This window comes from Carassius gibelio, chromosome A9 (genome assembly GCF_023724105.1).
Source record: "Carassius gibelio isolate Cgi1373 ecotype wild population from Czech Republic chromosome A9, carGib1.2-hapl.c, whole genome shotgun sequence".
In the NCBI taxonomy this organism is placed as follows: Eukaryota; Metazoa; Chordata; class Actinopteri; order Cypriniformes; family Cyprinidae; genus Carassius; species Carassius gibelio.
Window position 1 is genome coordinate 16,513,107 of NC_068379.1, and position 26,652 is coordinate 16,539,758.

Consider the following 26,652-nt stretch of genomic DNA (forward strand, 5'->3'; position numbering starts at 1 on the left):
TAAATTTCCCAACATTTTGTTCTTGGTTTATTCCCATTTAAATAACCGTAAGTGTTCAATCAATCTTTAACCTTTCCTTAAACATGGTCCCTTCTGGTAAAAAATTTTGGCCAAAGGTGTGGGGACCATGTCAAACTCCCCAATTTGCAACAGCAGTCAATCATTCCTGAATCACATGACAATGCATTCACTATAAATTAATAGAAGAAAGTGCATCGAGTGTTCAAGTAGGGTGTGTAGTTCAACACATTTAGGGAAAGGAAATAAACGGTGAGCCACGGAACCAGCACTCACAGGCACAGAGTATGCCAAACTTTAACTGTAACAAGCTGAATTCTAAACTTTTGTGATAAACAAATTATCACACTATGCAAATATTGGCAAATGACAACACAAAAAGCACATTTGGCAAAACCGTAGCACTGAACCTCGTATCTTTTGATTGGCAGCATTGTTTTGTGTATTGGTTTGGGGAAGGATTTTAGGGAGGAGTGGGAAACATGGAAGTTGTTTTGCGTTCTCATCTCTTCGAAGCCCTTCTTGGGTCCCTGCCATTGCTAATGGTAACTGTGGGTTTGGGTGGAGCAGGGGGTGCCCCTGCAGTTACTGAGGGTGGCCCATTGCCTGGAACACGCCCGTTTGGTCTTCCTGGAGCCCCAAAATTGGGATCCCGTGGCACAAGTGCAGCACTGTTATTGGGAAATACTGGCACATTACCATTTCCTGTTGGACAAATAGTTAAAACAAAAAAAAGTGACACTTGATCAACAGAGACAACGTAATGAGTGTTACAGCTATTACTCTAGTTTCATCAATAGGCAGATACTTATCAAGAGCAACTTCCAGTATGCCAATGGTAGGCACAAACAGGAGTGAGATCTCAGTAAATATAATTTCTGAGATTGAACCTGCAACCTTCATTAACAGATCAGATTCCAAACCATTAAGCTACCACTACAAAATCAGCATTGGTTACCTACGTAGGACAGAATGTGTAAAGTACTAGTCCTATTTGCTCACCTGTCTGTGCAGGAGTACCTGCATTTTGATTGGGTGGAGAATTTCCCCGCTGTTCTTTACCCTATTGAGACCACAAGAGATAAAACGGCATTATGTTGACTAGTCATAAACCAGCACCTCCTGTTATGCAGTTTAATGGCTCGTATTTGAATGTCCAGCAAGTGTCAAACCAAATGTTTGCTTCTGCATGAATTACTTCTACATTCCTATTTATCGGTTCTAAACAAAGACTTTGAAATGAGGTAGAACACAACACAAAACCTGTTTTCACAGTTACTGAAGCAAATTTAACACATGCAAACAACTGAAAAGGAAGTATACTCATTGAGGCATCACACTGAGGTGCCATTTTGCATAAACAGGAAGACTGGACCCACCGTCTTGTTTTGCTTGTTAGCTTGTGTTAGCAGCTCTGGGTTTGGTTCACTGAAATTAGGAACCTCAGAATACACCATACAGAACCTGTGAAAGACGAGGCAAAATAAAATATGCTTTTAATGACTTACATGCATGACTTTGGTTGGTAGAAGCAGTTATTCAAAGCACATTACATTGAAGGTGTTACATCGGTCAAGTTTATGGTCCGTAATAACTTTAAATGTTTGACCAAAACATAAAAACCAGGGGTGTCCAATTATACTCCCCAGAGGGCCACTCTCCTGCTTAAATGCACAATTTCATGCAATGTTTAAATAGGCTTGAAACTGAACTGAAAGTGACAATCCAAGAACAAGACTAGACTCGAAAGCTATGGACATTCATGATCTTCCTGGACTTGGAAATAGAGAATATTAAAACGGAGACTTCAGCATTTCTCCATAGTCATGGAAACCTTTATTTTTAACCACTTTTGACACTTACTGAACTCAAAAGTATACATACAGAAATCAATATCTAAATGCAATATCTACTGACTCTAACCCTTCCGTCAGTTCCAAAATCTAATCACCCTTTCAGTTTATCACCCAAGTGGACATGGTTAGTGGCCAATGCTGATAAACCACAAAATGATGAATTGACAAGTTATTGTATGAATGTGCTATTGTGTGACAAGACTTAATACTCACTCTCCTATTTTCTGCAAGTCTCCTCCTCGTCCAGTGTACAGTGTAAGGCACCCCTTCCACATTGAAGCATACCTAGCCAGACACAAATATTTTCAAGTTGAAATAAACCCAATGAAATGGTCATAAGCCTTAATTCATTTATTCTCTGGAAAAAACAACAAGTTGCCGGTTTGTTTGATAGACAACCCAATAGCCACACGGGGTTTGAAGCGTCTACGGTCTGAATAAACTACACAGACAGACAGGAGGTGGTTCGTACCCTCTCGTGAGGCGGATGATATCCCCGGGCTGGATGAGGCTGCCCAGTTCATCCCATACAGAGATGGCGATGCTGCCGCTCTTATCCGCCACTCTGCACGAGCGCACCTCGTGCCCGTCCTTTGTCTTCGTAACCCGACCTGCGCGTTCACATCAAAGTTAAGTCAAACCTCACAACTACTAAAAACATATATAATTGCGTTACATTACGGGAGTTCACATGAAAAACTACAAAAACTACAAGAACACCGCAATAGAGACGTTACGCGCAACGTTATACATAATCATGAATGTTAGTTGTGAAGAATTAGCTCCTCTCCTGCTAATAAACGGTCGTGAAGGGCACAGCAGTGAATCCACTTACCGATTTCCAAAACTATAAAGACGATATTAAGGTTTTTCAATCCGGGCTTTACATCTTTAATCAAGATCACAGCTTCGTTGGAGATATTCGACATTTCTGAGGGCTGAGGTGGAGGCTAGCACAACGGCTAGCGAAACCACAGCTGTGTGAGAGGATTTCTTGATCTAAAGCTAAATCTGTGCCCTGAGTGGGTTGTTATATCCGCCAAATAAACTTTACTTGGCAAATAAACTTGGTTTACAAGACCCTTTTGGAAAGGCTTAGGTGTATCTAGCGTAACATTTGAGGCCGTTTGTCTTCACCTTCGAGCTAAAGGAATGAAAAGTTAAGAGGGAAATATTTCTTCCTCCACGTTTAAAACTACTCCTAGAAGACACTCACCACACGTTCATTTTCCAAACAGATATTTAAGACTTCATCCTGTCCTAAACCTGAATAACTACGACTACAAGACTTCGCTTTTAAGTCGGCCAGTAATTAAAATGTCTAACATCCAGATTGATTACCGAGTCACGGTCTTTTTTGTGAGCATACACTATCAAATACACGACGTCAACTTAACAAATAGCTGTTAAAATGCAGGGTTCTTTACATAAACGTGCGGGTTGCGTTTGAAACCGTGTCAGTGAGTTCACACTGCCGGTCAAGCTCGACAACAACGCGTCTCTTCTTTTCACCCTCCACACGAAAATCATTAATCTGGTGTCTAATCGACATGCAAAGGCTAAAGCGACGACTAAGTCAATATAAAAACGGATGTCAGCCAAGATAACTAACTATAGCTGCCTAACTGTACTGTGCGTTTTGAGTAGTTCGAAACTTCCTGATGGCCTTTGAAATTGATATAATTATTAGCATGTTTTCCACATGTGCAGCACTGCAAGCTTACTAGAAAAATAATAAAACAAAAAACGGTCACTAAAAAGGTGAAATCTCCATTTCACAGTGATATCTTGCCTCTCCCTCGTTAACAAAGCGTCTGATCTGCAGTAGACTATGTTCGGTTCTTTAAATTCTGTCGAATGTACCACCTCACGGTTTTGCGGGGGTGTTCAGAGACGAGTTAAATACACAAATGCGATTTTAATTTACACACATTTGAGTGAACAGACATGAAAAACGATCCAGTCTGTATTGTCTAGTATCATAAAGATCGCAAAGGAACGAAAGCTTTAGAGACTTAATTCTTGGTTTTTACCATGTTCTTGTTACATTGTACTCCAATTGGACACCGTGAAGAATGTGTCCACATGGATATATCATAGGAAATAATTACACTCCAGTTCCTTGTACATTTGTCGACGTTGTGTAGTATGATTTGATTACACGTTTCAATATATTTCCCGAGTTATTTGGGTTGCATCATCACCTCAGGGATCACAGAGGTGTCCAGTCCCAGTCCCAGATCATCCAAAAGACTGTTAATTACGGTTTTGCTGTATTTAAGGGTTGGGTCCTGTTAACTGTATATATCAGTAAAGTACAGTTAAACCTGCGTTGGTGTTACCGTCAAGGAAATCAAACAAGCTTTTAAAAGCCATGTACTGTAGATAAGCGTACACATTTGCTTTATCAACGTTTAGTGCTTGCAGAATCAAAGTGTCATACAATGACTGACTTACTATCAAGATTTAGATTTTTTTTTCACAAATAAACTTATAACTGACATGTATAAATTTGCTGTTAGGGTTACTGCAACAGAAAATAAATTTCGTCACGAACAGGATTCGAACCTGTGCGGGGAAACCCCATTGGATTTCGAGTCCAACGCCTTAACCTCTCGGCCACCGTGACGCCATTTTGACCTGTCGCAAAGACTATAAAAAACTACAATCTGAAAAGATGCACGACAAAAACATTTTTTAATGTTTTAAATAGTCTTAAATCGTTGCGCAATTTTGGCTCTAATAGCTCACTTAAAATAAAATTCTATGTAGGCATTTATTCTTATCGATTTAAAACTATTCACAGTTACTGTCATAAAAAATGTATTCATACGTTAGTGTTCAAACGAACTTTTCGGAGGCGATAATATTGGAGCAAACGCTATTATTACGTTAATGTAATGAAAAGCCGACCTATAACGTTACTTGTTTTTAGCGACGCATTAGAATACGATTTGTTGTATATAAGTTTTGACTAACGAAATAAAATATTTATATTTTGTTACGAAACGACTATAGTTTTACGGGCTTAATTATGTTTGATAAACTTTTAACAGTCGAGATTAATAAAGCAGGTGAAATCGTAAGCTGATTCTCCAAACTGAAGTAATTTGGACACAAGGTGGAGACAACATCATCCATTTAACTGTAAAGGTCCAGTTCCATAAGGTGGCAACGAGGAAAATGGCCTAAATTAATAAATAAAATGATATATTAAATAAATAATACTAGCCTACTATCAGCAGTAAATTACAATTACTTGTTTGTAGGATATTGTAGCCTGTTATATAATATTATTTAGGCACTCTGTTCGTCAGAATTCAACATGCTATGGTAAGTCAATCTAACATAATTTTTTTATTTTGATATTGTTTATTTCTTAATCCTTAACAGTTCATCAGGCTTGAAATTATTTCATCTATGCCATCTCAGACCAGGTTTTTCCGTCACTCAAACACATTTACACGGCACTCGATTCTGACTTGTGCTTGCTCTTATGAAAATGTAGTTCTTAACCCCATTTGTTATAATGAGGCTAGCATTCATTACCAGGTCAACAATTAATTTAGTTTATTATTATTGTTAATCTATATAGCATTTGTTATGAAAACAACAGTCTGCACATTTAACAATAGCTAGCCTATGGCACAGTTGTAAATCTATAGGGAAAATCTATTCCCTTAAAATATTTTCTATAAATTCTACATCAAGTTTAACAATATGTACCAGGATAAATAAGTCTATAATAAAACGTGATACACTCTCCTGGTAAAACTAGTTTTGAAAGATTTTAATATATTTTAGTGCTGGAGCAAGATTATGTTTTGTCTTTTTAGTTTACTATGTGCCATTTTTAGAAAATGTTAGACTTTATCCATTGCATTTTAAAGTTGCCATTTCTCAATATAATTCAAACAGATTGCACATTTTACCATCAACTTTGCGATGGGAATAGTTTGTGCCCATCTGATCACACTTTTCGAGCGCCATCATGGTGAACACCAGTTCGGTTTGTATGTGAAATCAAAGAATAAAAAGGGACTTTGGTGAAGTTAGCCTTTATAAAAGCGCCAAAGTCCCTACTTAAATAATTAATGAACAGCCTGATAAAGGTTTCCATTAACCATGGTATAAATACCATGGGACCTCTCCCATCCACCCCACCCTGAGTACATGTAACCTGACCCCTCAGTGTACCTGAGAGCCAGAGAGATTTTAGACTGCTTGCCAAACCCACATGTGGTTGATGTAGAAAATGAAACCGTGAAGTTTTCTGTTAAGACCGACTATTCATCATACCCCACATTTACAACAGTGAAGAGCAACAGAACTTGAGACACTCCAAATCTTCCTTACTTCGCACACTTTTAAATTGAATCGATAAATGCATAAATGTTGTCTAGATAATTGTTCATTGTGGTAAACAAAATCCACCAAACACAAACAAGGATTTTATGTATATAGCACATTAAAACAACATGACGGCTGTGCAGAGTCTGACCAAGGTGCTTCACAGACAAAGTTGTTTTATCAGTGTTGAGCATCATTGCCTTGGCATGATATAACACCAGCATGGAGCAGTGTGGTCCGAGAGGGGCAGTGAAGAGTCCTGCAGGCTGCACACCTGTAGAACATGCAGGTATTGCATACTTCAGCAGTGTGGAATCGCCAACCCTAAAGTGCCATTCCTGTGTCTCAGTAGTGTGTGTACTACTAAGTAGTTTAGTGTGAGATACATAGAACCTCCATTGGGGGAAGTGTTTTAGTTTAGAATTCTTTCTGGCAGCAATTCTTGCAGAATACAGAGTATTTCATCAATGAATCATCTAAACAATGTTAGTCTTCATAAGAATGTGAAGTTGTCATAAACAGAATGTTTGGCCACACAAATACTTCTGGTGCACTGTACATTTGTATTTATCAAGCTGTGTACGTGTGCCTTTGTCGTGCACTTAAGCAGTAATTTGAGAGTTGTTGGCAATGGGGAAGGTTGCCATGGAGATGGCAGTCAATTGTGCTTGCATTTCCCCAGAAAATTTGTAAAAACGTTTCCCACCATGCCAAGCACTGCTATCAGCCCTCATAGACATCTGCTTATTGAATAAAGCATTGAGATTGAGTGCTGCTAAATATTTTAATAAACATTCTAAAAATTAACATTTCAAATTAAAAAAACATAACTTTGTCAACATATAACCTCTTGTGTCTGTATACTGTATAAAAGTACTGTGGTGGTACAGTAATGATATTTCATGTCGTTGGTTACCATATTATTATACAATGGTTTCAACATTGTACTCCAGATAATACCATGGCATTTGCATTAAAGTACTTTGTGTGAAAAAATCAGTACTGCTTACAAAAACCACAAATCTTATGTACAGTACATTGACAGAAAAGAGTCTGGACTCCAGCATAACGAAGGACAGATTGGCACACACATTGCCTCTTTTACACACAAAGAAAAAACGATAGAGAGTGAGAGTTCAGGCATTTCAGTTCAGTCAATTTCATGGTATTCACAGGCTCCCACAGGAAAATATAGCTATTTCGGTGTATCATTGTGGTGACAGTGGTCTGAACTGCTGTACCATTCTCTGGGCCTTTATACAGACTCTATTTGAAATGGAATCTAAATGGAATTTATTTCTACAAAAACATGCTTAATTTCTGAACTTAACACAATAGGTTATAGTTACATCATATTTTGGGTTAATTCAGGCCAATGTTATTTTAGCAGACATGCAACAAGCTTGGGGACAAGATACCAGTGGCACAAGGGAGTAACTAAACTTCCCAAAGTCTCAGAAGTGGATTGAAGTCAGAGTGCTAGAAACATAACCATATCTAAGAAGTTAGCTTAACAGTAGCTGCAGCTGATGGCGGAGACACGGATACCTCTTCTGCAGGTTTTGCATCTTTCTCCTCCTCCTCCTCCTCCTCCTCTTCCTCCTTCCCATTTTCATCATGATCATCAGTGTCATCATCTTCTTTATCCACTTCCTCTTCAGCCAGAGTCGCAGATGGACCATTCTCGAGTGCTCCACCCTTATCTGAAATGAACACCTCTCCATCCCCACTGCCCGGGGTGGAGGGGCTGTGATGATCGCCTCCATTTGTTTTCTCACCTGAGGAGTGTAACTCATCCAGGGGCAGCTCACCATCCGGTCCCCCAAAGTTGGGAACTTCTACTGGGCTGAGATTCCTGGCTGAGGTCCCAGCCTGCTGGGAGGAGTCAGCATCTCCATCTCGTACCTTCTTGTCATGGAAGGACATTGGAGAGCCGCGGAAGGACGAGCTCTTGGAAGAGGAGCTCTTTGGGTGGCTGGGGATGAAGCTTTTCCTGATCTTCTCACGCTGTTCTGGAGGCACGATCCTGTTGATCTTCTTCTCGATGTTGCTTCTCGAGAAAGCCTTTTTTAGACTATCCACCTTCTTCAGACTGGAGCGCTTGAACTTGTCAGCACGGGAGCGCTCCAGACGTTCGCTTCCCGAACCTGGGAAACTATCTTCATGCAAATCCAGGGACTCATTACCACCTTCTGCTAGGAGACTGGTTGCTCCTTTTTCCTCACCGTCATCAGAGGAGAGGCTGATGGTCTGTAGGCCTTCATCTTGAGAATGGTGTAAATCAGTGAGTGGAGTTGGTGCAGATGGAGCAATCTCATCCTGATAGGTGGAGGCCAGGCCATCTTTAGTAAGCAGAGTGGAGGGGATTTCATTATCCTCCTGAAATAGGAGAGAAACAAAATGTGTTTAGCAACTGAAAGATTCAAAAAAAAATTTTTCTCACGTTGTTACATTTTGCAGATGATTTGGATAACCAACTGACATTGGCTTTGGATAAAACAGTTTATCAGTTCATGCATTTTATAGGAATTTAACCCACAACCTTGCCAATGCCAGTAGCATATTGCACTATAAAGAGTTGTGTCAGGTCCACATGCTACTTTTTAGAATTAAACAAAACAAACAGATAAGTCAGTTTGTGAGTGTTTTTCTTTTAAGTTATATTGTGCAAACTGCTGAAAAACCTGTCTGTTGCAGAACAAGCTATACCCAAGGCATGTGAAGGCATTGTCTTGGAGTTACTCCAAACCAAAAAAAAAAAAAAACAATTGTTGATGGCAAGAGGTTGAGGTTTACTCTTACTACCAAATTCCTTTAAAAAACATCTTTGATTTAAAACTTACATGTATAAAAATGCAAACCGAAATCTCAGTAAGTCATGTTTATGTGTATACTGCATAGCTCAATGAATGTTTAATGCAATCATTTTTATTGCTTTCTTCTTTGCCTTTGTTTCTTATTGTGAGATTATGCATGTACATAGATCAAATATGCATTAACCACACTCAAACAATTATGCAAAATAAAAAAATAAAAAATACTCTCAATCATTTAATCACTGCAACAAACAAAAAAACTCTAAATATGCCACACCCTCTCAAATCATTCTCTCTCTCTCTCTCTTTCTCTCTCTCTCTCTCTCACTCACACACCTCTCTCACTCACACACACACACACACACACACACACACTGGTTTCCATGTTTAGTGGGGACTATCCATAGGTTAAAATATACTAGTATTACTATCCTTGTGGGGACAATGTTCTCCTAATAACGTAGAGAATACCAGATACACACAGAGAGACAGTGAGGACAGAATATTCCCCCACACCCATCCATTTGATTAAAACATCACATTCATTACAATGCAAACTGAAATCTTATTCCACTTAACAATGTAATTATTTTGTGAAGTCAAGATTTTGGGGTATACTGTATAGATTATGCATGTATACAGATAAATATAAACAAATGTTCCCTTTTGCAAAAGCCAAAAATAAACAACCACAACAAAAAAGATCACCAAATATGCCACACCATTTCAAATCTCTGACAGTGCAGAATATTATCTTATCGCTACTCTCCCCTCACACACACAGACCCCTGACACACACCTCCAGCACGGCTGCTGGGGGTTATGCTTCACGCTTAAGGAGTAAATTGAAGATCTGACCCTCAGGGAAGGGCGGATCAGCAGCATGAATAGAGCTTTTGCACGCTCACCTGCTCCCTCCTAAGGGGACTAAACACACTCCCAGAAATTCAGAGCACGTATCATATCATCTGTCCAAGCTCCAAATATCTAAATGGCAGATTTGTTACTATGCCAGCATTTCAGTATGAAATTGCTCTTTTAGCTGTGTTCAGCATTAAGCTTCACTAATTTAAAGGAACTGTTCCTGTTCATTTAACTTGTAATAAAGATGCAACATTCTAGACATTGAGAGCTCTCAGTGGTCAAACATTTACTTTGCTGTAGTAGATGCACTATAAAATGGAACAACATCATAATTTAAAGACAACCTTATCCTCATTTTCTTGCCCTTGGCCATGAAACTATGTGCCATTAACAAGAAATTGGTTTACAAATTCCAGCGAAAGACTGGAAATCCCCCACCTTTTTGATTAATATGAGAACCTATTCCAAAAGTGATTTTTTTTTTACCAATGTGTAAAATGTGTTTTGCTTTTTCCCAGATGGATGGTACTCCTCTTTAACATTTCGCCTTTGAATAACAAGTATCACCCTGAGGGCAAAGATCCAGTCAAAACCAGTGTTGACTCTGGGCTAACCAGTTTCTTCATGAGCAAACGTACTGAGTAACACCCCTCATGATCAAGAGCTACATGGAAACCAGAGCTGGGAGTTGGCTGTGTTCGGTTAGTTTTATACATTTATTAGCTTTTAATTTGTGATAACCTGGTAATGGCTACATCTGCATTCTATTTCATAATTAATGAAAGACTGAAACTTGGGTGACACTTTTATATTATGTTTTTAGCCAACCGTACAAGAACTGTAATATACAGAATCTACACAGAAGGGATTTGGTGAGATATTAGATAAAACTCAGAAAAATGATCCCCTTATTGAAATATGTTGTTTCAGCTCGAATCTAATTAGGTTGTACCTTGAGGGTTTTGTCAGATGAAAAGTGCACATATGAAATATGTCTCCAAAAGCCTGGGAAATTTCACACAGTAGTAGGTTGACCCCAATTAGAAGGCTTTATTAAAAGAGTCTCAATGGTACAAATTACATAAGAAGTAAAACTAATATTAATATAATGATGCATATTTTACAAAATCCTTTGGGAATGATATCATTCTAGTGACATTTTTCTCACAATCGAGTCTCTGTTATGTTACAGTCTTTATTTAGCAGCTCAATATTTCTGATCATGCTCTGTGTCCACCTTTCTTTACATTTGTTTCTCGGCCTTGTATCTTATGACACTGCAATAAATCAAGACACTTCAGATTTTGACCTTTATCTAAATACACAATGACTTGCAAAGCTCAGAGGAAGAGAAAGAGGAGGGGACTGAAGGATGGGGGGGGGGGGGGACTTTTCAAAACATTATGTCACATGCTGATACCCCTGCTTCAGTGTGTAATGGGAGCCTGGATAATTAACGCACCCCGCTGGAGGCCTCTGGACATTTTGGAGTGGAAACATTGAAAGAGATGAGAGAAATGCTATGTGTGTGTCTCAATGAAGCTTGTAAGGCTTGCACAGACAACACAAGGGCAGCGGAAAGAATGCGAAAGAAGCAGAGGAAAGACAAATATAAGAACAACAGAGGATGAGACTATTAAAAGACACAAATAAAGGATGTGTCACTGCTGGATGTTAGCAGTATTGCATCTGTTCTTGGTAAGGGAAAGTGTTCTTAATGTTTTTTTTCTCTTCACTATAGCAGTGGTATTTTAGTATTATTTATATACTATTATTAATATTTTAAATTAGCTTTAAAAATACTATGTAAGTTTATTTTTGTTTCAGTTTTAGTTTTTATTTTTGTAAATCTATTCCAACACTGTTCTGCCATGAAAAAAAAAAAAACTGTACAGAATAAAACAACAAAGGCACATTATAAATTGGCTTGGAATTAGTTTTTCTCATCCTAGGAAAATGATTCTGCAACTGTCAATTCCCATGCAAATCTGACTCAGAAAAAGTCTATACATCCGCATGTTTTGAGTGTCAGTAAGTTGATAGCCAACTAAAATAATGACTGGATTTGATGTTTAAAGCCCTTTTTTTCTAATTTAACCCCACTTAAATTAATTTATATAACACATTAATAAGAATCTGATAACATAAAACACATGACATACAGCACACAAACATGTGCTCACTCATCCGTTACCTGAAGAAATTCAGGGAATCTTTGGCTTTTCTCTAGATGGAGAAAATAAGTGGAAAGCTACAGCCAACTGGCTTGAACACACAGTTCAGGGAGATGCCGGGCAAAGCAATGTGCTATCAAAACCTCTGATCTGCAGCGTTGTGGTGAAAACTATGGGGAAACTATACTTAAAATCCATTTTAGGCTTTCAACTGTCTTTGACTGAATTAAGCATAGCAGAGGTTATTGCCCAGCAGAATGTAAGAATATTTTCTTTATTATTATTTTTTTTTTACATTCTGGCATATTATTGTCTGAGCTGATGAGATGTGAGTTGTTTAACAAAGGGTCTGGTTCCATCTCATTATCTCTCTCTCTCTCTCTCTCTCTCTCTCATTCTCTCTCTTAGGTTTATATTAAAAAGCCTCATTGTTTCTGTCTGTCGGGCCTCTTGAATTAATCACATGATTAGTCAGGCTTCCTGAAATGTCATTTTTCTAATTAGAGTGTATGTACTCATGTGAGCCCATGAGTGTGTCTGCATCATTTCATCTTCACAGGGCTTGACTTTTGAGATCTCACCCTTGACGTATTTCTTATTTAAACTGTACATTTGGGCAAGGCATATCAAATGGCTTGCCTGTTTAAACAAATAGCCAACAGGCTTTAATTATAATAAGCAGTGGACCACTGCTTGTTAGTCAGTTGTAGGTGGTATTTATGAAACAGGGGTGTGGTATTCTCAATCCTCAAAACATTTGACTGGACAAACATCTGTGTGGTGCAGAATGAGTCATACCAAACTTTAACCTTGATCCTTTGCAAATGTTACTGAGCTGTGTCCTGGAGGAATCGTGGCTAGGAGGCAGGAAAGCACATTTAGCAGGATTATATTAACACACCTCTCCTGAAATTCCATATCAGCTCTGTTTCACCAAACTGAAACATCAGTTTTTTTATTTATTTATCCTTGAAAATATGAGTAGAAAAAAGGAAATAAAAGTAAGGTACAGTCAATTGGTCATCATCAGTTGATGTTTGTAGGCTGTACATTATCCGTGCAGCGATCCGAGAGATATGAATCTACCACAAAGTTGAAGGTTGCTGGAGCAACAGCCAAATATACAGTTTGGATGCCATTATACAAAAATATTTGAGTGCAGAATGCTGCGATTTACCAATTAGAATCAAGTAATCCTGAACGTTGTAGAAAACAACAGCCGTATGTGCAAGCTGTATGTTAGTACAATGATAAAGGGAGGAGTCGAGTTGTCAAACCAGAAATCCAGCACATTGAGCCGAAACAAGCCTGAGCAGAGAAGATCTCTCTCTCTCTCTCTCTCTCTCTCTCTCATACTTCGGTTTGTTTTCCATTGTCCTCATCCAGTTAATTCTATCTCTTCTGTTCCTCTGCTGTTTCCTACCCCGTCACAATATCTTCCCTGGCCTTGAAGTTATCATGCTTTGTTTTCATATAGTTTTCTTTCTTTTTCTTTAATTCTTTCTTTATTTCAGTCTGCCTGTCTGTTTGACATTTTTTCTCCCCCCAACTCTGTTTTTCTCTCAGATTTCCTTTGAGGTGAATCTTTGTTGGTTGAGGGAGGAGCTCAGGGCACGGCAAAGGAATTATAATGAAAGGACATCAACCGTTGTATTCCAGCCTGAGCTTAAAAAACATGTAAGAGTCCATAAAATATTATAATTGCAGCCTGAATGAAATTCTTAGATTAAAACAGCTAGAACAAATCTCTGACATACACCGAGCACAATTAGCTCTCAGTGTTAGAGAATATAATCAATGATGATATCAAATCAGTTCAATCAAATTCAGATGAATGCTCTTTGTTGTTGAACACACTGAACTGTGTGCATGCACTGCATGAAGTTGATACAAATCTGGAATTGGAAATCATGCTTTTGATTGATGAAAGAATGCATTTGTTGTATAACCCAGTGTTATTGTGAAGAATTATCATTCTGACTGTCTAATCAGAACCTGCTCCGTCGTTATAAAAAGCTCTTTCTCGTAAGGCCTGTAAACACTGGCTGTTTCGGGTCATCGGATTGTTACCTTTCTCCCAGCCCTAAAACTCACTTTTGCATGCCCATATTTGTTTTTTACCTTTCATTGAAGATACTGATATTGAGGATTAAACATCTTTGTTATGCCAAAATAACGGAATGCACAATTAAACACATGCCGATGGACTGGCATGGCATTATTTGGATCTCAGCAGACTTACATCATCCCAATGAAGGCGATCCATGGCATCTCTGGGCCAAAATAAACCCTGACAATGTTCAACAGGATTTCAGAGGGTGAACTAATGAGGGGAGTCGGAGCGACTACAAAGGTGTAAAAAATGGCAGTTTTTGTGAATGCCCACTGCAGAAACACCTTCCTTCAAAAGCATAAAAGCAATAAAATATTTTTTTATGATTATCCATAAAAGCCTCATGTTTGCTTTCAGTCATGTAGGTTGCCAAACTTCACTTCAAAGTCATGGTGAAGATGACTAAGGTGCATGTTATGACTTATAAGTATAGAAAGTATTTTTCTTCTAGACGTCATGGAAACGTCTAGAAACAGCATCAAATCTGAACAGTAGTCTAAATTATTGTTGTGAACACATTTAATAATCCTTTCACAAGCACTGGCAACACAAAAAGACCAAAGTTAGCAGTGAAGAGCCTCAGCACGTAGAACCACATTTTTCAAGAATCAACACTGATGTATTTTTCAGAACACAAAAGGGCAGTGATGCATTAAACATAAACAAATAGAGGCCTAAATGAGCAGTAATTACTGCAGATCATTAGTGCTTGTTAAGGGAAACAAGGCAGTTGACCAGACTGTCTCTCTCCTACACACATACATTTTCAGTGCCAAACTCAATGTGTATTCTTTCTTTCTTTCTTTCTTTCTTTCTTTCTTTCTTTCTTTCTTTCTTTCTTTCTTTCCGTGTGTTCAAACCACACCTTCCATCTCCAAATGCCTTTGCATGGTGCACATAAAGTTTTTAATTACCACACAGGCGGGTGAGCATCGTCAGATGCCAAAAAATGAAACAAAACAAGCAAATGCACATCCAAAGAGCAATAGTACTCTTCCAAAGCAAACTTCTGAGAGTGAATGGATTTGAGATTGCTCTCCCTTGTGTTTGCATGCTGTGTTTACTTTCAATAGGGTGTCGTTCCATAGAACAATACACCAATGTTTGAATGGCCGGTGGAATAAGGATATGTACATCTCTTTCCATTAACAAAAAAGAAAAAAAAGAAAAGTGTCTTGACCCAAAACAGTAAGTTAAAGATCATTATCATGTCATATATTTTTTTTTGCATTTTATTGAAGTGCAAAAAATATGAAACATCACCTGTAGCTATATTGCCAAACATGTCAATGTCCCAACACAAAGAGAGAAAGTACACACCTGTGCTATTCTCTCATTCCTTGAGGCACTTTACGACATGGGAACGTCTGTTTTTTTGACTTTGAGATTCAAAGTCATAATTAGGGGAAACAAAGTCCAATTACATGAAACAAAACGCAATTGCAATTATGAGATAAAAAGTCACATTTACCCTTTTTTATTATTTATTTTTACTCTAAGGTAGAAACTTGGTTCCATACCTGACAATATCTATTAACACACACACGCACACACACACACACACACACACACACACACACACGCACACACACACACACACACACACACACACACACACACACACACACACACACACACACACACACACACACACACACACACACACATACACACACACACACACACACTCAGCATTCTCTGAGACTTACTAAGTGTGTGTGTGTTAGTGTGTGTGTCTGTGTGTGTGTGTGTATGTGTGAGAGAGAGAGAGAGAGAGAGAGAGAGAGAGAGAGAGAATACACTTACTCTACTGCAAACACTAAATATACGTTACTGTTCAATGGTTTGGAGTCAGTGAGATTTTTAATGTTTTTTATTTTTTTAAAAAAAATTTTAAGTAGCCTTATGCTCAGAAAGCTGCATTAATTGACATGAGGAATCAGTATACTAGTCTCAAAGGAGCTAGATAAAAGTTTGTGTTTTACTGGCACTCATTCTGCTATTGAATAGCCTTTGCCTCAGGAAAACTGATACCCAGAAAGCATTTTGAAAAGCAGAACTCTAACACCCATAAGAAATGCCTCTACCTGCTTCTACAAGTCAAAGATCAGTGTCTCAGCATGTAAAGCTGCATGTGTCTCGCTCCGGGGTAATCAGATAAGAATCCTATTCTAAAAGCATGAGCCTGACGCAGCTGCTTAAATCAACACAACGCACCTTTCACATTAACAAACCGGCATAAAGTATAATAGTACTTCCTGAGTGTGTAAAATTGCATTACCTGAACATACAAAAACACCTCACCAAAGTTAAGAGGAAACTAAAGAACAGGTCACAAAGCTGGTTCAGCCAGAAGACTCAACTGTACAATCTCAGTTTGTTTTACCCGTATTTGTAAGGAGAGGCTTTTAACCAGACAAACCTATTGTAAACAAAGTGACCATCGAGTTTTATGGTAAGGAATTTAGAAGAATGTGAGAGTGTGTGGGGACCTCAAGATTAGCCATAGAATCTCTTGATTGCATGCATACTGTAAGAATACACATTCTTGGACACATTGCCATTCCACTGCAGTCTGCACAAAATTCAAACATTTCATCCCAGCTGTATTCACAGGGAGAATTCCCATGCACTTCAGTTTCGTTGAAGATACTGCACACGTGTCCTGTCAAACATCACTTAAACCATTACATCGAACTTTTTCTGCTGTCATTTTGTACATACAGTTACAAAATATTTAAAACTATTTACTTTATTTATTTGCATTTACTTTTCTAATTAAAAATGAAAAAACACAAAATTAAAATACTAAATTCCTGTATCAAAGGAAGAATGAGAAAGCATGGGTTGAGTATTGCTTTTATTTCTTTTGTTTTGTTAGCAATTTTTTTTAACCATTAAAGTTGTCTCAAGTGTTGAGATCTCTCTCTCTCTCTCTCTCTCTATATATATAAATATATGTGTGTAACTGTTTTTTATTTGAATAAAGTTAAATGGAATTTAAACTATATACAGCCATTTCTCATTCTTCAGTGTCACGTGATCCTTTAGAAATAATTCTAATATGCTGATTTGGTGCTCAAGAAACATTTCTTATTCTGAAAACAGTTTGTGGAATCCATGATACACTATCAATCAATGGTCTTTGAGGCTTCGAAAAGTTATTAATTTTGAATGACCATGTTAGATTCTCCACTTATTCACATTATTTTTGTCTTTTAAAGGTTCCTCAAGTGTGGAAAAAAAAACACATTCAGATGTATCTACATATGTTTATCTTCAAGGCTTTAAAGGTTCCTTAAGAGTAGAAAGATATAATTCTTCTCACCTGAAAGATCAGCACTTTAAAGTGGTTCCTCTTCAGCAGATGGGCATGGTTGGCCTCCAGACGCTTCACCTGGTTGCTCTGTCTATCCAGGCGCTCCCTCACCTCCTTCACATTGAGGCCAGTCTTGCGCGATCGCTCCAGTAGCTTGGCCACGCTGTTGGCTGTGGACATGTGGTTCTTGGTGAGCTGGGTCACATCACCCTGCACCGTCCTCACCGCCCCCTCCAGCTCGGCCTGCTTCCTCTCCATCCTCTGCTGGTTATCCTGCACTGTCTCGATCATCACCTTCAGCTTGTCGAGCAGAGCCATCACTGTGATGGCGCTGACCTGGCCGCCAGGGGCTGTGGGGCTGGTCAGGGACTTGGAGCCCGTATGGGAAAGGATAAGGGGGGGCGGAGAGGGCATCGGGCCGGGACTGAAGCTCGGAAGGAGGATACACAGATCACCCTGAGCATTTGGGGCTGGTGGTGTCGGGGTGCTTTCCTCCCTGGGTAAGGTAGCGGTGCTTCGCTCTGCGTGAAAAGAGTCTTCACCCATCTTGGAGTCAACACTGGTGATTTTGAATGACAGGGTTAGATTGACTCTCACAGACACTCTCCTGCCTTCTGCGCCTCTCTAAAAACAACATTCCCAACACTCCACTTAAAAACTCCCCACACACCCAGGGGAGGGGCCTGGTTGCTGTGGTATTTAGCTCAGCCCATCAGAGACATTTGAGTAAAGAGTGTCAGTGTGAAAGTGTGCTACTGCAGGTGTGGATTTTTCCTCAGTGTAATTTCAGTATTGTTTGACCAGCTTGAATTTGCAATCTGTATTGGTTTTGAAAATGTTTGTCATATGTGTGAATAGTTGGACAACTCCAGCAAGAGGAGTGTTTGTGTCAGGGAATATTGGTGTAAATGCACCTGACTCTCTCTACATTCCTTCATGAATCTCTACTGGCATTTCTCTTCACAGCTGTCTGGCAAATGTCACACAGGGAAAAATGAAAATCAAGGTTTGAACAGAGAGAACTCAGCTCATCTGTGGCAGGGGCACCATGCCAGACTCAAACCAAACACAAGACACATACACACTGCATGAATGCCATGTTTAAGGGATAACTTGTCCGAAAATGAAAATTCTGTCATCATTGCTTTGATCCCCTCATATTGCTCCAAAACTATATGACACAAAAGTAGATGTTTTGAAGAATGTCCATGCCGCTCTTTCCACACAGTGAAACTTGATATAAACTGAAGCTTTAAAAATATGGTATTCATTCACTTTTATCATATGGAAAAGAGCAGCTTAGACCAGGGCTATTACAGTTAACTAAAATAAAAACCACAAACTGTAATAAAATAAAATAAACTGAAAAAAAAAAAACCTCTCCTCACATTATTCACTGAGAGAACAAGCAACATATTTTACAATACCTATGATGCTAATTGTACAGAGTGGAAGTACAATAAACAAAGACCATCCAGCAGACAGCACACAGTAATAATAATCATAAATTAAAGTTAATTAAAATAAAATAAAGTGCATTGGGATAAATTATGTCTTATGATTTATTGCAGGTTTTAAACCCAGGTCAGACTTTGAAAGTTAACAATGTGTCGACTCTTGCTCAAAAGTCTGAATGAACAAAGAGAAGGAAAGACACAACCTCATTCATAGATCCGTGACCATGAAAGTAAACACATCACCTGGAAATCTGGTGTGGTGCTCATATCAAAGATAAACGAGCCGACCAGAGGTCATTTTCTGGATAATGACGATCAATAGCACAGAATTACATGCATAGCTTAGATATCTGTTTGGGAGTGTTATTAAAGGACAAGGTCAAGAATCTAACATAAAATTATCTTTTTCTCTCATATCTGTTCATTTCCTGAGACTGAGGCATTTATCTCCCTCTCCTAGGCTGTCATGTGCTCAGAATATAGATACAAATCAAAAACCGTCACCCAAGTGACCCCATATCCACACACTGATATCAACAGATAGGTCAGGCCAAGTAAATAAATAAATAAAACACATATACTTAAAGGGAAAGTTCACCCAAAATCATTTACTTGCCCTCACATCTTTCCAAAACTGTAAGACTTTCTTTTATATTGTAAAATGGATATTTTGGAGAATGTTGGAAACCACATTTTTTTTTAGTGACCAATGACTTCCACTGTATGGACAAAAAAACACTGAGACATTTCTCCACATATTTTCTTTATGTTCCATAAATGAAAGTCAGTCATACATGTTTGGACTGACATGAAAGTGAGTAAATTACAATATAATTCACTCAATTATAACATTAAAAACGCTTTCTAATTTCTAATTTTAAATTTTGCCATTACAAAGTGCAGTGAGGCCTGACCTCTGCAGGTAGAAGGTAATCACTGCACTTTAAATAAATAAATAAATAAATAAATAAATAAATAAATAAATAAATAAATAAATAAATAAATAAACCTGCTTGCGGTTTAGCGCTGTTATTTCAAAATCCTAGATTATAATATAGATTATTATATTTTTGGACCACATGTGAGTAAATGAAACATTTAAATGAATGCTTGCTGTAGTTGGATGATGCTGTAAAACATCTCAGTAATGTGTAGTTTCCTGTCAGTTACATAACAACATCCTGTTGTTGAATCTGTTTAATGAGAGTCGTCTTTCTTAATCTTTCTTAATCGTCTTTCTTATAAGTTTCATATTATTCGTGACTGTTACTGAGATGTCACTCATATAGTGTTGCATGATTTGTGTTTCAGCTTTATGGGAAAACCCCGGAGTATGAAAAGACATGTCACTGCAAAGCACACTAAAGTTATGCCTTTGTTTTGAAACTTAGATGGCTTCGCTTGCAACAGGTTTTTCAAATTGACTCTAGGTGAATGCAAATTGTTTGGTGCCTGGTGAGAGATTGCGCTTGTGGCATCTCAATAATTAGCTGAACGATAGCAGACAGATTTTTTTCTCTTGTCTCTGGGACTTTATGACCGGTGACGAAAAAAGCAGCAGATAGATTAAATGTTTTCCCTCAGAACTTGATGGCCATAAAGAGCAGTATTTTAGCCACCTATATCAAACGCCATTCCATTGCTTTATTTATCTATTTTTGTAAAGAGCTTCAATAAATATATTATATATATATATATATATATATATATATATATATATATATATATATATATATATATATAGGGCTGTCAATAGACATATATATTTTTTATCAAATTAATTTCTGTGATTAATCGCACACTTCATGAAATTAGGCATAGACCATTTATCTTGTTTCAAATCTTTATTTTGTTTATCATTTGCTATATTCAGCAAAGTAAGCCAAAAGATTGAAGGGTGATTCTCAAAAATCAGCATTTTCTGCAAGCTTTTTTCAAGATAAATGTAGATGTCCAAAAAAAGACTCCAAAAGAACTCCAAAACTTAAAAAGGACACCAAAAAAACCAAATGGTATAAGGAGCCCATGTAAGCACATATGAAAGAAAAATAATATGCTTAAAAAATAAATAAAAATAAACATGGGATTGCATGTGTACAGTGCAACAGCAAATTGCTTTTTTACATTTTAGAGAAGTAAAGTTTCAATACCGAATGTGAATGTGTTCATGTGTTGAAAATCCGTTCAGCTCGACGATAAAGCATATATATTTAAAGCAATGATTCCCAACCAGATCAGGATATAGATTAAAAATGAATCATTGTTAAATGGCTACTTTGTGCTGAATCACATCCAGTGTAATCTGGTTTGTTTCAAAACCTTGTTATGTTTCTGGTTGAGACTTTAGATACAATGAAACAATGGCATTCAACTAAAAGCAAATGTATTCATTGTAAACATGTGTTAAGGCTTATGAAGTTGTTGGAATGGATCAGATGGTGTATTCGCTGGTTTGGCAACTGATTCAGCATTGTTGAGAATGTAAAGTATGTACCTCTTGCACTTTAGTCCTGTTTGACTGGAGCTCTTTTAGTCTACAGAGAAAGCAAAGTGAAAATCATATACCAAATTCATAGTCTTTACTGCATCACAGTGTCACCAGGGCTACAATTCCGTCCTACACTGAGCTCAAAAAGAAAGGGTCTGCTTAGTGGAAGCAGAACACAAACATACAAATGTAGTCAGAATCACTAAGGCTCTCTCTTACCCCTGTGGGACACTGACTGTCAAACAGGAAGTGTACGGACTCCACTGGACAGGTCTGGGATGAAATAGGAACTTCTGCAGACAAGGAATGTGCGGAATTCCTTAGTCCTAAAGGGTTCCGTCCTCCACATGACCTTTAAAGGTCAGTAAATTCCCTCTATCTCTCAATTTGTTTTTCTACATTTTACTGGAGTAAAATTGACCACAAAAGAAAACAAAGATTATTAAAACTATATTGGATAACAGTGTTTTTTTTATTTGAGAGGAAAATTACCCCTACTATTTTTAATGATTTTGAAAGAAACATCTTATGACCACCAAGGTTACATTTATTTTATCAAAAGTAGAGTAAAAAGAGTTATATTGTGTAATATTATTAAAATTTTAATAACCATTCTCTGTTTAAAACTGTAATTTATTCCTCTGTTGGCAAAGCAGCCTTTAGCGTCATGATCCTTCAGAAATCAGAGACATTCAGAAATTCAGATACATTTCTTAATATTATCAATGCTGAAAAGAGTTGCACTGGCTAATATTTTTTTTTGTGTAAACTGTGACATATTTTCACAGGATTCTTTGATGAACATACATTCAAAAGAACTAAATAAATGTATTATTGTAAATAAAATATTTGTAACATTACAAATGCATTTAGTGCCACAACTGAATGTGTCCTTTCTGAACATCTTTTTTGTTTTTGCTTTATTTTTATTTATTTATTTTTTATGTTGCTGATATCAAACTCTTAAACTGTAATTTACATGATTGGGGTCTCTGGGACACCAAACATTAAAAACAGCTACATGAATATTTATTTATAATAAATTGTTGAATCACTTCTCTAGAAACCCCTGAAACTGCCCATGTACCTTCAAGATAGATCCTTTAAAAGTCATTGCATCCACAAAGAAATAAGGAAAAAGAAAAAACACACTGTGCTTTGTGATATAAATTATTTATTTACATTACAGAAAAAGGACCCCATCAAGACAAACAAATTAACTATTGGAAATATTACCCATACATAACCAAATAACAGGACTTGTCCTATCATGGCGTCCTAAAATTCTCTGTTTGTGTCCTGTGCCACAGGTGCAAGGCATCATGTGTAGAATCCATCGTCCTCTGATACATCTGCACCATCGTCCTCCATCCCATCATCCAGCAGGATGCAGTGTCTCTGTGGGGACGGAGAGCAAGTTTCTTATTTCCTGTCCTCTGTCCAAACTACGTTTCCCATGATTCTCTGCTCACGGGCTCAAATGAGGCGGGTGGAGGCGCGCAGGGTATTTTCAGAGTTGTAGTGCATTGTGTTCTGCTTCTGTCGGTTGATTCTGTTGGTCCGAGGGCACTTCCTGCAGAGGAAGGAAGCAAAAGGACATCCTTATCATACATATAACTTGCTTCCACCAGGCAACTCTTTAAGTTATTTTTTATTAAAACAATATATATACTTTCAAGTAAATATTACAGGAGATGGGTGAGTTATTTAGTGCTGCTAATGCACACACACCCTTCAACCATGACCTTTCATGGAGTGTAAAGTGTGTTATTCTGCCGGCAGGAAGTCTCACTCTATGAAGAGCTGCAAGTGTGTGCGATCTACCCAGAAGGTAGCTGTCCTCTGCTTTGCTTCGCAGTAGCACATCGTGTGTGATGTAGTGCTATGGGGTGTGTGTTTGTACTCACCTGGTGATACACAGCACCACTACACATATGATGGCCACCTGCAGAACCCCGATGACAGACGCGATGAGGACATAGCGGAGCTTTCCAGAGCCAGGCACCACATACAGCACATTATACTCCTTAGTCTCGCACTGTGGACCACTGAATCCTGAGTGACAGCTGAAGAAAAGAGGAAGAAACACAGCGTTATATGCTTATTAGATTAGATGTGTGTGCTTTAGTCCTCTGTTGATTTATACAGGTTGTTTTAAAGAGTCTACTCTCTCTGTAATATCTGTGTTCACACACATACTTCAGTGTTTCTCGCTCTTAGAGTCGTTCCTCTGAAACACCTGCTGTTGTACTGCAGCACCTGCCAGAGAGACTCCTGTTCTGTCTTATTATTTCTCTCTAGTCCCTTTTCTCTTGTTTATCTGCGACTATTAATATGAGTTTCAAAACTTGAACAGCCAATTATTTTTTATAAGCTGATGTGTGCAGTTTTCCTGTTTAATACCTTCCTCTGTCCCAGTTTAATCTGTAGAGATGACTTGTACATTTAATTTCTTAAAAAAATTAACAATCATACAGTAACATTTGAAGATTTTTTTTTTTTTTTTTTTGCGAAAGCACCATTTATTTGTACTACCAATAAAGACTAAGGTTAATATAGTTAACTAAAGCTAAAGCCATAAAACTTCAACATAATTTTATTTCCACTGGTTGCCAAGAAAACATACCCCATTTTCATTTAGTTTAAATAAATGTAACTAAACAAAGCACAACAAGCATACAGACAAATTCAGACACCTAATAAAAACTATAATAATATATAAATTATACTAAAATAACACCGAAGAAAGGGGAGTGTTTGGAAAACATTTTTTTTTTTATGAGGCAGCTCTTAGTTTGAACACTAGGGGGAGATGCAGATCTGTGATACAGTATTGCATTCACAATCAAAGGTGTATGCCTAACACACACACTTTTTCACAATGTATTTTTGTAGATAGGATACACCCTAATGAGAAACATTGTGTGTGTGTGTACCTGCAGGACGGTGCTGAGAGCATGTTGGGATATTCACAGTCTCCGTGAACACAATAGTTCTTATAGTGCTCAGGGCAGGGGATGTACAGCCCTCTCGCCACCTCTGAAACCTCAGGCTTCTCCTCTAGAATTCAAACATAGTGGGTCAGAACAGCTCAAATTCAAGGGCACTTCGAAATTAAAACTAACTTCTTGTAATTTAACACCCACCCACCTGTGTAGTCTGTCCTGGCATATTGTCCGTCTCCTGCTTTGGTGCCTGTAATCATGTCGCCTACAAGATAGGAATGAATTCAGATGTTAAAATGAACAGCTCTGCTGGTTACATAATACAACCCCCTCCCCCATTTGTACACTGTCATTTTGAAGATGATATCAGGGAAATTGCTATATTCCAGAGACTAATGATCATATAAACATGAATGTACTTGATTATATAACAGTGATTTATAATGTTCATCTTTACACGTGTTCTGCGTTGTTGTCTTATATAAATGCAAATTGAATGGAAGAAGGCATCATGTAGCAATGTAAGAAATTCCATAAAGCAATGATACATGTTTGTTAATCTGCTCTTCTTACCCTGGCAGTGACCCAGGAACTTGACTTCGATTCGTTCCTGCCGCTGACACGACGCCTCTTTCACCTGGCAGGGGTTGTCATAGGACCGGCCGTCTGATGCGCACACGGGGTTAAAACTGATGTGGGAGCAGTCGATGTTACAGACGCACCTGTGTTGTGAGAGACCGCATAATAAAAGGCTGATTACTGACAAATCAAAGACCGTGAAAAAGATCATTAAGCAATTGTCACACCTTGTTTGATCAAGCTGTCAGCTAAGAAAAACTTTTCACACATCCAAACTCGGGACTCAAAGTAATTGCTGGAGGGGATCTGGTGTTTACTTCTGATAATGATGTAAAAATTTCACTATTCAATTAATATTTTTCAGGGCCTCTTTGGAAATAGTACAACTTTTTTAGCCCTTTACCAGATTTTATACATATATTAGGAGAATCAACAGATTGTAAGGCTGGCCAACCAAATGAATAGTGGGGTTCAATCCAGACACCTCAGCTCTAGAGATGGGAAACAATGTATATTAACAGATTCATTAATCAATTCTGATTGGATTATGAAGTTAAAAGTGTGTACATATGTGTTCCTGTGGCTCAGTGGTAGAGCATTGCATTAGCAGCATGAAAGGTTGTGGGTTTGATTCCCAAGGAATACATGTTAGGTAAAAAATGTTAGTCTGAATGCACTGTATGTCGCTTTGGATAAATGCATGAATATAAAGGACAGTATTTTAGATTGGTTCAAAGCAATAACTCTTTTTGAACTATTTATAAAAAGAATAAGCTCAAAGAGTCACTCGTTTTGTGAATTGGCTTACACTGATTTAGCTGTGTAAGAGGTTAGTGTCACGCTGTCAGTCTCTGTTTTCCTGGGTGTCCCCTAGTGAGCTCACTTCTCCTTAGGCACTTCACCATAGGCACTTTAATTCCGCTAGTCTGGTCATGTCGTCACAGTAATTGCACTCCAATTAAATCGCACAGGTGCTGACAATCCTTTGTCATTAGTCTCCCTATATAGAGCTGTCTTTCTCTGTTGTCTGTATGGAGTCCTTACCCTATGTGTGAGTTGTGCTCGTCTCCCGAGTTTTCCCTTACCTTCTTGTTCCTCCGAGTTTCCTATCCGTTTCATCCAGTTCCCTTTTTGTCTCTCATGACTGTTTATTTTGTATTTTTCCCTATCCCTAATAAACGACGTACCTGCAAACTGGATCCTGCCCTCACCTTGTGTTTTTCCCAAAACCCGACCGTCACAGAAGGACTCCCTCACCAAGCATCCAGCGGTATGTCTGCTGCCATGTTCTCCCCAGCCAGCAAGCGGGAGAAAGGTGGCTTCGAGGGCTCTCGCCTAGTGGTGTTCCGGGGAACTAGGGGAGGTCGCTCCGGAACAAACAGCCAGGAGGAGGTCCCGCAGCGATCTCCACTGTCGGTGCCTGTCGACCCGGGATTCGGTTGGGGGCTGCCAGTTCCCCAGTATGTCCCGAGATGAGAGGGGAAATGCAGATCGGCCGAGCCAGCGCCGTGGAACCAGATGGCCGCCAGTCCAGCGCCACAGTACAAGATGGCCGCCAGTCCAGCGCCACAGTACAAGATGGCCGCCAGTCCAGCGCCACAGTACAAGATGGCCGCCAGTCCAGCGCCACAGTACAAGATGGCCGCCAGTCCAGCGCCACAGTACAAGATGGC

The 26,652-nt window shown here is 38.5% G+C and overlaps 3 protein-coding genes and 1 non-coding gene across 5 annotated transcripts in view; all 4 read right to left on the reverse strand.

The window, feature by feature from the left end:
• LOC128019805 (SOSS complex subunit B2) lies at window positions 1-3,731 on the reverse strand. Of its 2 annotated transcripts, none has more exons than XM_052606051.1 (6): window positions 2,710-3,731; window positions 2,347-2,485; window positions 2,088-2,159; window positions 1,398-1,482; window positions 1,021-1,081; window positions 1-723 (listed from the first exon to the last, which is right to left on the reverse strand). In XM_052606051.1, exons 1-6 carry the CDS (start codon window positions 2,801-2,803, stop codon window positions 521-523), a joined length of 654 nt encoding a protein of 217 aa, XP_052462011.1. In that variant the 5' UTR covers window positions 2,804-3,731; the 3' UTR covers window positions 1-520. The 2 variants fall into 2 exon arrangements, with proteins under 2 accessions (XP_052462011.1, XP_052462012.1); XM_052606052.1 differs by having other exon boundaries at window positions 1-689; window positions 2,710-3,700.
• Window positions 3,732-4,421: 690 nt separating this feature from the next.
• trnas-cga (transfer RNA serine (anticodon CGA)) lies at window positions 4,422-4,503 on the reverse strand. The gene has a single exon. It is a non-coding gene; the product is annotated as a tRNA-Ser (tRNA).
• A 1,764-nt stretch (window positions 4,504-6,267) lies between these two features.
• LOC128019801 (caveolae-associated protein 2) lies at window positions 6,268-18,148 on the reverse strand. The gene is made up of 2 exons (XM_052606049.1): window positions 17,520-18,148; window positions 6,268-8,603 (listed from the first exon to the last, which is right to left on the reverse strand). Exons 1-2 carry the CDS (start codon window positions 18,054-18,056, stop codon window positions 7,722-7,724), a joined length of 1,419 nt encoding a protein of 472 aa, XP_052462009.1. The 5' UTR covers window positions 18,057-18,148; the 3' UTR covers window positions 6,268-7,721.
• Window positions 18,149-22,463: 4,315 nt separating this feature from the next.
• LOC128019806 (tomoregulin-2) overlaps window positions 22,464-26,652 on the reverse strand; it is a 58,409-nt gene continuing 54,220 nt past the window's right edge. Inside the window, exons 6-10 of the mRNA XM_052606053.1 lie at window positions 24,974-25,122; window positions 24,606-24,665; window positions 24,392-24,515; window positions 23,363-23,521; window positions 22,464-23,028 (exon numbers count right to left, since the gene is read on the reverse strand). Of these exons, the coding sequence (XP_052462013.1) occupies window positions 22,932-23,028; window positions 23,363-23,521; window positions 24,392-24,515; window positions 24,606-24,665; window positions 24,974-25,122 (589 nt within the window). The 3' untranslated portion in view covers window positions 22,464-22,931. The remainder of the gene's footprint in view (window positions 23,029-23,362; window positions 23,522-24,391; window positions 24,516-24,605; window positions 24,666-24,973; window positions 25,123-26,652) is intronic.